General features: G+C 40.1%; 1 protein-coding gene across 3 annotated transcripts in view; it reads left to right on the plus strand.

Moving 5' to 3' along the window:
• Positions 1-5,124: 5,124 nt before the first annotated feature.
• Positions 5,125-12,208, plus strand: part of CLVS2 (clavesin 2) — a 78,608-nt gene continuing 71,524 nt past the window's right edge. Inside the window, exons 1-2 of one of the 3 annotated variants that reach the window (XM_049900123.1) lie at positions 5,125-5,420; positions 5,969-6,824. In XM_049900123.1, coding sequence (XP_049756080.1) covers positions 6,436-6,824 — 389 coding nt within the window. In that variant the 5' untranslated portion in view covers positions 5,125-5,420; positions 5,969-6,435. Of the gene's footprint in view, positions 5,421-5,875; positions 6,825-12,208 lie in introns of those variants that run through there. The other 2 variants (XM_049900117.1, XM_049900130.1) reach the window with 2 other exon arrangements.

Raw genomic sequence — 12,208 nt, forward strand, 5'->3', positions numbered from 1 at the left:
CTACTAACCCAAGGGTTGGAGGTTCAAACTGACCCAGTGGCACCACCCAGCAGCACCACAAGAGCAAGACCTGGTGATCTGTTCCTGTAAAGATTACAGTCTAGGAAATCAGACCAGGCATTTCTACGCTGTCACTTGAGTCTCTTTGAGTGAGAATTGACTTGACGGCACCTAACAACAGTATTATATAATTAATAACATGATAAGTAGTACAAATATTGACACTAAATTGAAGTCTCATCATACTGTGGTCCAACAAATTTGATTTTGTTGCACTAATTCCCTTCCAGAAATATAGTTTCATGTATACATTTCAGAGAACGAGTTAAGCAATTGGCCGTTAAGCACTGTGGAGGATCTGAGATTGAACTTTACTGGCTTAAGCTTTCCATATTTTCATGGGTGCTGGAAGGAGCCTCCTGAGTTTGAGACAAAGGACAGCAAGCAGTTTGGACTGGTTCCCTCAGCCCTAATTCCCAGAGCTACCAGAAGAGGTCAGGTGATTCCTGCACATAGTTGGGTGGCTTTACAGGAAAGAAACTCCTGAGCCCCAAATAAGTTGGCCTCCTCTGAAGGGAGATGCTACGTCTTCCAAGACTATAACCAAACCTAGTCTTTGTTTCAGAGGGAGGTACTATCTCTATCATCAAAGACTTCCAAATCTGTTCATTACACAAACAACATTGAAAAAACAGTCCAGAAAAATAAATAAATAAATAAAAGTCTTGCTTGTAAGACAAGCAGATTTGGCCAATGCAATATGTCATTTGATTTCTAGACTGCTCCTTCCACGGGTGTAGATTGTGGATCCAAGTAAAATAAAATCCTTGACAACATCAATATTTTCTCCATTTATCATAATGTTACTTCATGGTTTTAGCAATCACCAATTGTTGTTGTTGTTGTTAGGTGCAGCTGAATCAGTTCTGACTCAAAGCAATCATATGTACAACAGAATGCAACATTGCCGGTCCTGTGTCATCTGCACAATTGTTGCTGTTTGAGCCCATTGTTGTAGCCACTGGGTCAATCCACCACTTCGACAGTCTTCCTCTTTTTCACTGACCCTCTACCTTACCAAGCATGATGTCTTTCTCCAGGGTTGGTCCCTCCTGAAAACATGTCCAAAGTACATGAGACAAAGTTTCACCATCCTTGCTTCCAAGGAACACTCTGGCTGCATTTCTTCCAAGACAGACTTGTTCGTTCTTTTGGAAGTCCATGGTATATGCAGTATTCTTTGTCAACACCATAATTCAAAGACGTCAATTCTTCTTCAGTCTTCCTTATTCATTGCCCAGGTTTCACATGCACATGAGGCGACTGAAAACGTTATAGCTGGGACCAGTGATATCTCCGGTTTTCGAAACTGGAAAGAGATCTTTTGTAGCAGGTTTGCCCAATGCAATATGGCGTTTGATTTCTTGACTGCTGCTTCCATGAGCATTGATTGTGGATCCAAGTAAAATGAAATCCTTGAAAACTTCAATCTTTCCTCCATTTATCATGATGTTGCTTATTGGTCCAGTTGTAGGATTTTTGTTTTCTTTACGTTGTGGTGTAATCCATACTGAAAGCTGTAGTCTTTTATCTTTATCTTTAAACAAGCAAGGTTGTGTCATCTGCATAATGTAGTTTTTTTTAATGAGTCTTCCACCAATGCTGGTGCCCTGTTCTTCTTCATATAGTTCAGTTTCTCAAATATTTGCTCAGCCTACAGATTGAATAAGTATGGTGAAAGTATACAACCCTGATGGATGGTTTCCATGATTTTAAACCATGCAGCCTACCCTTGTTCTGTTTGCCTCTTGGTCTATGTTCAGGTTCCTGATGAGCGCAGTTCTGTGATTCCAACTCTTCGCAACATTATCCATAATTTGTTATGATCCACACAGTTGAATGTCTTTGCATAGTCAATAAAACACAGGTAAGCATCTTTCTGATAGTCTCTGCTTTCAGCCAAGATCCATCTGATATCAACAATGATATCCTTTGTTCCATGTCCTCTTCTAAATCTGGCTTGAATTTCTGGCAGTTCCTGTCGATGCACTGCAGCAACCATTTTTGAATTATCTTCAGCAAAATTTTACTTAGGTGTGATGTTAATGATATTGTTTGATAATTTCCCCATTCTTTGGATCACCTGTCTTTGGATTGGGCACTAATATGGATCTCTTCCAGTCGGTTGGCCAGGTAGCTGTCTTCCAAATTTCTTGGTATAGATGACTGAGCTCCTCCAGCGCTGTATTTGTTTGGTGAAATATCTCAATTGGTATTCTGTCAATTCCTGAACACTTCAAGATGTATCCTGAAGTACAGTGCTGTCAATGATAGGATAATATCCGTATACCTACAAGGAAGACCAGTTAATACCACTATTATTCAAATTTACACAGCAACTACTAATGCCAAAGATGTAGAAAGTGAAGAGTTTTACCAACTTCTGCAGTCTGAAATTGACCAAACATGCAATCAGGATGCATTGATAATCACTTTTGATTGGAATGTGAATGATGGAAACAAAGAAGGACCTGTAGTTGGTAAATTTGGCCTGGGCGATAGAAATGATGCCCAGAGATCTCATAGGATTTTGCAAGAATCATGACTTATTCATTGCAAATACCTTTTTTCAACAACATAAATGGTGACTACACACATGGACCTCACCAATGGAAAACACAGGAATCAAATTGAGTACTTCTGTTGAAAGAGATGATGAAAAAGCTCAATATCATCAGTTGGAACAAGGCCAGGGGCCAGCTGTGGAACAGACCACCAATTGCTCATATGCATGTTCAAGTTGAAGCTGAAGAACATTAAAACAAGTCCACTGAAGCCAAACTACGACCGTGTGTATATCCCACCTGCATTTACAGACCATCTTAAGAACAGACTTAAGGCATTGAACACTAATGACCAAAGACCAGACAAGTTGTGGGATGACATCAAGGACATCATACATGAAGAAAGCAAAATGTTATTAAAAACATAGGAAAAAAATAAAAGAACAAAATGGATGTCAGAAGAGACTCTGAAACTTGTTCTTGAATGTAGAGTAGCTAAGACAAATGGATGAAATAATGAAGAAAAAGAGCTGAACAAAAGATTTCAAAGGTCGGCTCAAGAAGACAAAGTATTACAATGAAACATGCAAAGACCTGGAATTAGTAAACCAAAAGGGAAGAGCAGGCTAGGCATTTCTCAAACTGAAAGAACTGAATAAAAAGTTCCAGTCTCATGTTACAGCACTGAAGGATTCTAAGGGGAAAATATTGAAGGGTGCAGTGCAGGAAGCATCAAAAGAAGATGGAAGGAACATACAAAGTCACTGTACCAAAACGTATTGGTCCACGTTCAACCATTTCAGGACTGGGTTTAGCATATGATCAAGAATTGATGGTATTGAAGGAAGAAGTCCAGGCTGCACTGAAGGCTTTGGTGAAAAGCAATCACCAATGGTAAGAGACAATTTTCCATCGATGTCTCATGTTTCTGTTGCTATGAGTTGGAACTGACTCCAGGGCACCTAACAACAACAAAAACCTATTTATATAATTGATATGAGACACAAACTTTCCTCAGCTTCTAGAATATTTTAAAAATGAATTTTTCAGAATTCTTTTGAAATTAGAACAAATTATTTAACAGTCCATGTTGCATTCAGATTGCTATTGAGGGACATAATCACATAAAGTTCAAGCAGGACCTTAAATACACATATTATTTTCTGCCTCCTCCCATAAAAATGTAAATGCCTTGACAACAGTGACTATATCTGAGTGTAATTAATTCCTGTTCTAGTTGTTCCATTATTTGCATTAATCTAATTAAACGGTGATTTAAGTGTATCATGCAACTCTCTTCTTCCTTTCTCTCTCTGCCAATCCCATTACCATGAGGGGGAAAAAAATGGGTGTCTGTAACCAGACTGTTCTAAAAGTAATCAAAGGACGACAATATATCATTTTTTCAACATTATGCCTCCATCAACTCATACCCACAGAATCTAAGATAATGCACCCCACATAGCTCAGGCTTAGTGAGTGTTTGTTGCATTGTGTTGACTTGAACCAAGGACCCTATTCTACAGTCTGTAAGCCAAAAATTGTCTTAGTGACATGTTCAATAACACGTGCTGTGTTCTGAAAATAGAAAGCATTCATTTTTTCCCCCCAAAACAGTATGCAATCAACATTTCAGCTCAAAGACTTCTGTTCACTTATGATGATTCCGATACACAGCTGCATAAAACTGAGGCAAACATCTTATGTATCTCCACGAATAGGTTATTATGAGATAAGAAGTGAGTCAAGGAGTGCTTATTTTTTCTTCATTTGAGCACTTTTTTTTTTTCCTAGTGCTCATTTTCATCCTTTTCGACAGGAATTTAGCAGCCAGAGTCTATGATGGAAATACTATTCATATAAGTTCCTCTGGAGGCTTAATCATCAACACAGTGCATTGGAACCACTCCGATCCTCTTTTCTAAATTAAACATTTCTTTCAACAACAAATGCGCAAAGTACAAAATGTTTCCGTACTCCTTCCACGTCCAAATCACCTCCTACAGGTACTAGAAAATGTGTGTCAATACGAATTAGCATCTACAACAGCTACTCGCCCGTCGCTCTGCGGTCTTGTACACAAAGGGTGAGAGAGAGGCGTGGGGAGGCTGGAAGGCGTCTCTGCACCGCTGGGCGAGGCGAAGGCCGCCCAAGTATCCTGTTGGGGAGCGCGGAACCGGCGCAGGGTGAACTTGGGGCTCGGAATATTCGAATGCCCGGGAAAAGGCTGTCCTGCCCCACAGAGCCTGGGAGAGGGGAGCGGAGTGCGTGCGCGAGCTGAGCGAGCTCTTACGTCGCAGCGAGATCTATGCTGGGATAATTAGAGAGGAGTTGGGCTGAGCCGAGACATCTTTGAGCAGCAGCTGCAGGAGCTAGAGCCGCAGCAGCAGCAGCAGCCCGGCGGGGCGCGCCTGACTTCGGCCGCTCGGGTGCGCACTAGAGAGGTCTGCGCCCGCAGCAGCCGCCCCGCCGCGCCCACGTCCCGGGCGGGTCCGGGCGCACAAAGGCGGCGGCCGCACCGCGTGGCCTCCTTCCTCCGCGCGCTGAGGTCCCACTCCCTCCCTTCTCCTCTCCAGGAGGTGAGAATGGCTGGGCCAAGCGAAGACTTGGAGCAGCGGTGGCTCTAGCTCTGCTCCTTCACCCCTCCTGCTGGGGAGGCAGCGGGCTGCTGGTGGACGATGCGGCCGCGGCTGCTCCCGGCTGCACCCACCGCCCGGGTCCCCGCTGCCGCCCCTCTTCTTTGCCTGCTCCATCCCACCGAGAGGAGTTGATGCTGCTGTCGCCGCTGCTGAAATCGCAGCTGACGGATGCTGGGGAGTGCCGCATTGCTTAGCGTCCCCGCCTCCGGGTTTGCTGGTAGGAGCCGGCTGCTCTTTCTTCTGTCTTGCTTTGGGGTTTTATAGAAAATATAGAGATATATTTATTTTATTCTGCACTCCCCTCCCCTTCCCCCACTCTGCTTTTGAAATGTGCATTCTCGGAAGAGATTTTTTTCCTCCCGCGGTAAGTCCGCTGAAATAAAGGGCTGGGAGAAGGGAGAAGTTGGGGGTGGGGTTGAGGGGAGCCCACGTCGGTGCCAACGCCACCAAAAACCCTGCTGGTGCCTTATGAGATCACGGTGTATTTAGGAGGGGAGGAGGGAAGGTGCGCTATCTGCAGAGTCTCCACCTAACTGGATCATAAAAACCCACTAAATTGGATCATAGAAATTTTAAATACAATCCCACAATTGTTTTTTAAAAATAGCATCTTCGAATAAGCAGAGGGAGAAATAAGCTCTTTCCCCCACCTCTTTCTCTTTCTCTCTTTTTCTTTCTGGCAAAGACGCTCTCTCTCCGCCCTGGAGCTCAGCGCCGAAGAGCCACCTTGTTATTAATCAGAATTTCCATCGTTATTCCTGGCAGGCGCATCCTTCAGTAGGGACGGCAGAAGCTTCACAGTGCTGGGGCTGAGATGTGCGTGGGGGTTGTTTTTCTTACATCTCGGAAGAGAAGAGAAGAGGACAGTACCAAGATCAGCACCACCCGTGCCGGGTAGGATTCGGGGTGTTTTGTTAGGAGAGAAGAAGAACAGAAAGGGGAGCGGTGGGCTGGCCCGAAGTCCTTATCCCTCTTAGGGGAAGGGAAGAGTGAACCAAAGTGGGGCATTGTTTTTTAGGTAATCAGGGGGAAGAAGTTTATATCGCCCACAGAAAAGCTGTGGGAAAACAGGAGCAACAGGGTACCGGATTGGACACCAGGACAGATCATTTCCTGTAAAGGAAAGGAAACAGAGAGTGGTGAGGTCTGGGGGCAAGTGTGGTAGTGGAAGGGACAGGTTTGTTGTAGGACAGTCAGCAAGAGGAAGTGAAGGCTCAGGAACAAGCAGAACAATGACTCATTTACAAGCTGGTCTCTCTCCTGAGACCCTGGAGAAAGCTCGCCTAGAACTCAATGAGAACCCAGACACACTACACCAGGACATCCAGGAGGTGAGGGACATGGTCATCACCAGGCCAGACATTGGCTTTCTACGCACAGATGATGCCTTCATCTTACGCTTCTTGCGGGCCAGGAAGTTTCATCACTTTGAGGCCTTCCGCCTCCTGGCCCAGTACTTTGAGTACCGGCAGCAGAACCTGGACATGTTCAAAAGCTTCAAGGCCACTGACCCTGGCATCAAACAAGCACTGAAGGATGGCTTTCCTGGGGGCCTGGCCAATCTGGACCACTATGGCAGGAAGATTCTAGTCCTTTTTGCTGCCAACTGGGATCAGAGCAGGTAAATTCTAAATCCCAACTTGTACCAGAGGTCTTTTTACTCCCCCATTTTCCAGAATTTACCCAGAGTTGTTTCATAGCTTTGATGATTCTGTTCATGTGGCTAGGAGAGAAGAGAAAATAGAACTAAGAAATGGGTTTTGGGAGGGTATTTTTACCTTTAAAACTGACTCCACTAGCACCCAGTTCTTAGTGCAGTTTGAACCGTATTTATTGTGGTGCATTCTAAATCACTCAACTTCTAAATAAAGCTTCTAATTCATTCACCTCCTGAATAAGTTTCCTGGTCTGTGCAGAAATGAGTATGAGAATGGAAGCAACTTTTCCTCTTTCTTCTGAAAGAAATTCTTAAGCTAGACTCATGAACATCATCATCATCATTATATCACCATCATCATCATCATCAGTCATCATCAGTATAGTCATCTCTCTCGTTAGTACTGAAATTTTATTTTTTAATCGTTTCCTGTGTTCAACCAAGATTGAGTAGTTTTATCGCTTGGGAACTTTTCTGCTTGGCGATGTGTAGATGAAGGAATAATACAATGTGTGTCACTTCAATGAGAAGGAAGAGTTGTACCCTCTGTCACTGAGCATGTTAACTGACACTGAAAATAAATGCTGACTAGAGTGCTTGTTCTACACCTGTCACTAATCTAAAGAATATGTTTTCTCTCTGATGTGATTTTTCATCTTTTGGAAGAAAGTGGAAAACATTCAGATATGTCAGTTGGTAGACTTTTTGAGCTTTCTTGCTTCTTTAATGGGGGGAAGAACTATTCTTATTCCATTTATATTATTATAGAAAAATACAGATGACTTCTACTTTCTCAAAGAGAATTATTTTCTCAGACCAACAGATACAAGAAATTAGAAAAGAGTTTTGTGTCAAGTAGTTTCAGTTATGTTCAAAGTTAAATGTGTCTTATGGGACTTAAAACTGCTACCACAGCTGTGAGTCATAAGAAGCTGTTTGTTAAAACACTGGTGTATCTTTAGTTCAGTGAACTGTGACTTTTGATGTATTTGCTTAGTTTAAAGTGTCTCTGGAGCAATTGTAAAAGACCTTCATGGACAGTGGGAGAACTTATAATCTAGGCTGCTCAGAGTCTTGGGATCTTCGAATGTAAATTATTATAACAGTGTTTTTCCCTTTAATTGGTCACTTTTTCCCTGTAATTCTACATTAAGAACTACCCTGATTATTTAGATAGCTATAAAGAAGAATCATAAAACTAAGAAAATAACAGAGAGAGTAAACCATTGAGGGGAATGAAGTTTTGATAGAGACATTGGTTAGTTACAGAGATCTTACTCTACTTTTTATTAAAAAAAAAAAAATTAGGTTGCAAAATTTAAAGGGCTACATACAAAATTCCATCATATGATCACTATTTCCCTTTAAGAAGTTTTTTTTTTTTTTTTTTCCAATCTGAGGAGTACATTGTAAAAAAAAAAATAGGGTCATGCAAATTAATATTTGTATCAAAACTGAAAAATTTTATTCAATAAACTCTAATATTCCATATGTCCTTTAGAAAGAAACTTTCTTTGTTGAGCTACAGTGAAATGGGAGCTATGCAAATTTTATATTTAAATATATCCTGTGGTCTGTTAGAGACATTATCAGGAAGGCAAATTGCATTTAGTGAGACATCAGACCTATCTATTTTCATTTATTTCTATAGATGAATTAATATTCACGCTAGTTCATAAACCTAATTAAGATGAAAGTCACTTATGGCTCTCATGTACATCACATGGTGATTTTTCTGGACTTACTAAAGAAATTTTTTTTAGTTGTTTATCTCATACTTTCATATAAAGAATGAGTTACTAATAATAAAAATCTCCCTGGAAATCAACAATGGGAGGGGATTTATTGATTGACATGTAATATTATTTTTATCGCACCTGAACAAAATCTTAAATATTATTTTTTAGTGTGTATGTAAAGTTAAAAATGAGAAGCTGTAGAAATATATGTATATCAAGACCCGTAGACTAATAATTGTGAGTTCAATTTCTATGACTGGAAATGAACAGGTATAATAAAGAAGTTACAGTACATCAAGGTCAAAAAGTATAGAAATTAAGTAGAGTTTGTCAAAAATTCAGTTGAATTTCCTCCTCCTTTTTATATTCTTCTAACAAGAGTTCTCTCCTTCCTCACACCCCAAATCTACACACACCCAATGACAAGGACTAGTGGATAAATAGGCCTAACCTTTTGGCATCCTCTGTAAACCTTAATCACTGGGATATGTATGTAAGAACTGCCTCTTTCCTCCTCTGAAACCCACAAGACAGCTGTATTTTTGGCAGAGCTAGGGTGCCACCAGCCTTTCTCCTATCTTTGGCCTGAATCCCCTTCTTCCACCCTGCAGCCTCAGGGTTTACCTGTCTTGACTGCTACAGAAGTTTCTGCCGCCTTCCCTAGGTGTTTAACCTACTGCTGCTTTGTCAAGTGAATATGTTATGTGCCAAATTCCCTGATGCTCATACCTCCCCTCCTCTGTGACTGTGGTGTCCTCATCTTCCTTGTCCTGACCATTCCAGTCCAGGAAAATGGGCTATCTTCAGAAGAATGCATATCTGAACACAATTTTGACCATATTCCTTGAGTTGTTAGTAAATCATCTTGTTCTCAACAACTTTTTTAAAAAAGTAGCATTGTTTTAAAGAAACAATAGGTGGGAAATATAGATTATTACATAGGGACATTCCAGAAATGAGGTAGAAGAAGATGTCCCCCTTTATTTGGAAACAGGTTATTGTCAACTTCTCTAGCACGAAGGAAAAAACAAGATTTTGATAAATTTTGAAAAAAATTCGTGAAGACCTCTGAAAAATTGATCTGTATAACAAAACCACTAAGCCTGTATTATTATATTTCTAACAGCACCCAGACTAGAGTATAAATGCTCAATAAATATTTGTTGAATTAATAGTTACACATTAAAAAACAAAAATCAAAAAACTTAAGTAGGAAGTTCTCTGATATAGCTTTCTTCCATATTAAATTTGTAGAATAGTTTTCTGTGCTCCTCAGGAAACTGAAAACAGTAAATGTATGTGAGATGGTAACTATAAATAAAATAGTGTCTCTTTCTGCCACAATATAATACAGGCCAGCTTCAGGTTGTTTTAAAGAAATGGAGTACTTCCAAAGCCATTAGGAGAGGCATGGAGTCTTCGGGAAGACAAAGATAAAACCATGATATTTACAGTGCACCCACCTTCCAACAGGTTTAGAAAAAATAAAATAATTGAAATACTGAAAGGCTTTCATGTGAAAATGATTTCTGTTTGGTCTGTGGTTCTTTAAAAGAAAAAAGGCTCAGGTGATTTATTACATTTATTGAGAAGGGTGTACCTTGGAAAAAAACAAACAACAACAACAAAGAAAACAAACCTGTTGCCTGTCAAGTTGATTCCTGCTCACAGCGACCCTATAGGACAGAGTAGAACTGCCTCATAGGGTTTCCAAGGAGTGGTTGGTGGATTTGAACTGCTGACCTTTTTGGTTAGCAACCAGGCTCTTAACCGCTGTACCATTTGGGTTCCATACCTTGGAAAAGATCCTTATAATTTTATCTTCTTTCTCTGAGATTGTCTAACATAATTTCTGAAAACAAATGTAAACTCCACAAAATAAAGAACCGTTGGATTGTTACACTGCATCACTAGGCTGCAGCAGCCTTTCACGTGTTACATACTATGTTTCTGTCCTTACTGATAGCACCCTGCCTAGGACATAGTAGATATCTTCACGTGGTCCACCTGATTTTATCAACAGAAGCTAGAAGAGATAAATAACACTACTTCCAAAAAAGTAAGTTTGGAATGAAAGTAGATCAGAGTTTAGGCCCTAGGGTATAAGAGCGGGTACCTGAGAAGTTGAAAGCCACTGGCATCATAATTATTGGGAATATTCATGAGTAAAATTGTGTCACCTAAAATATAATGACATGTTGTCTGAGAGTTGGCCTGTAAGTTGTCAGTTAGCCTATAAGTAGTATTTATTTCCATAATCCTCATTAGACTTGTATTAAAGTTTGCTATACTTCAGTACAGTAAACAACTGTTTATCTGGAATCTGGTTAAAAGCCGTTAGAAAACAATTACATACAGTTATATACAGCTAGAACTCCAATGATTCTTAAAATAGTGGCAATTCACAAAGGACTGACCGTTTTGCACTGTCTTTGGCTTGTCATAACAGACATTGATTATCACTTATAGTATTGAAGTTCTGGAAGAGTTAGAAGACAGACTGAAAATTTCCTAAAAGTCAGTTTGTTTTTTGTATTGTGTGGCTTTTTCATAAAAAATATAATTTATGTAAATGGTCAGCTATTTGTGGTTTCAGTTAGAATTATGATTATGCTCCAATTTACTTAAATAGTGCAGCCAATCATTAAAAAAAAGCATGGCAATGACAGCCTAAAGTTAAAAAAAATAGCTATAGACTATAGAGGTTTGCTTTAATCTCAGTCACAAAGCTTCAGCCTTCTCTGGATACGTATAAAAAAAAGAAAAAAGAAAAAAATGACTAGGAATAGGTTAAAACAGACTAGGACAATTAACTAGATAATTAAGAAAAAACACTCATATGCAATAATCTTAAAACAAAAACAAAAAAGAGGAGGCTGATTTTTTTTTTTTTGTGGCCTGATATTTCAAGACTTCTTGTCTCAGTTGGTTAAAGTATTCATATATTTCTCAACTTTTTAGTTCACAGTGTCATATATATGTGGCAGGACCAGGGATCTTTAGGATCCCAGAGGCATCACTGTGCTGTGTTGTGGGTGTTTTGAGATTAGGTCAAAACTAGAAATAGTGGGTGTGGATTCCATGAAGTTTCTGTCCTTTCAGAGCTTTCTTATTTGGAGATGGGCTCTTATAACCAATAACCTGGAGGATGCAGTTTATTCCAAAGTATATTTTTGGTTCATACCATGGAAAGTGGGTGAGGAAAAAAAATGTCCTGAGAAATGTTAGTGAAATATTGTGACAAATCTCTGAAAAAAATAGGACAGTATCTAAAAACTGGGTCAATATGCAGTAATTAATGAAATAATCCCAAAATAACAGCAAAAGCCAAGAGTGCCAGCCTTCAGTAGGTCGTTGATTAGATCAGGCCAGAACCAGGCTATTTTCATGTTTCAGATAAAGCCGTTGCCGTCGAGTCAATTCCAACTCATAGCGACCCTATAGGACAGAGTAGAACTGCCCCATAGAATTTCCAAGGAGCGCCTGGTGGATTTGAACTGCTGACCTATGTTTCAGATAGGCGACTTTAAACAAGAGTGAAGAGGAGCAAAGGATTTGAGGTTACTACAGTGCACTGAAATGATGCTTCAGAAGAAATATTTAAAGATA

Source organism: Elephas maximus, chromosome 1 (assembly GCF_024166365.1).
Source record: "Elephas maximus indicus isolate mEleMax1 chromosome 1, mEleMax1 primary haplotype, whole genome shotgun sequence".
Lineage (NCBI taxonomy): Eukaryota > Metazoa > Chordata > Mammalia > Proboscidea > Elephantidae > Elephas > Elephas maximus.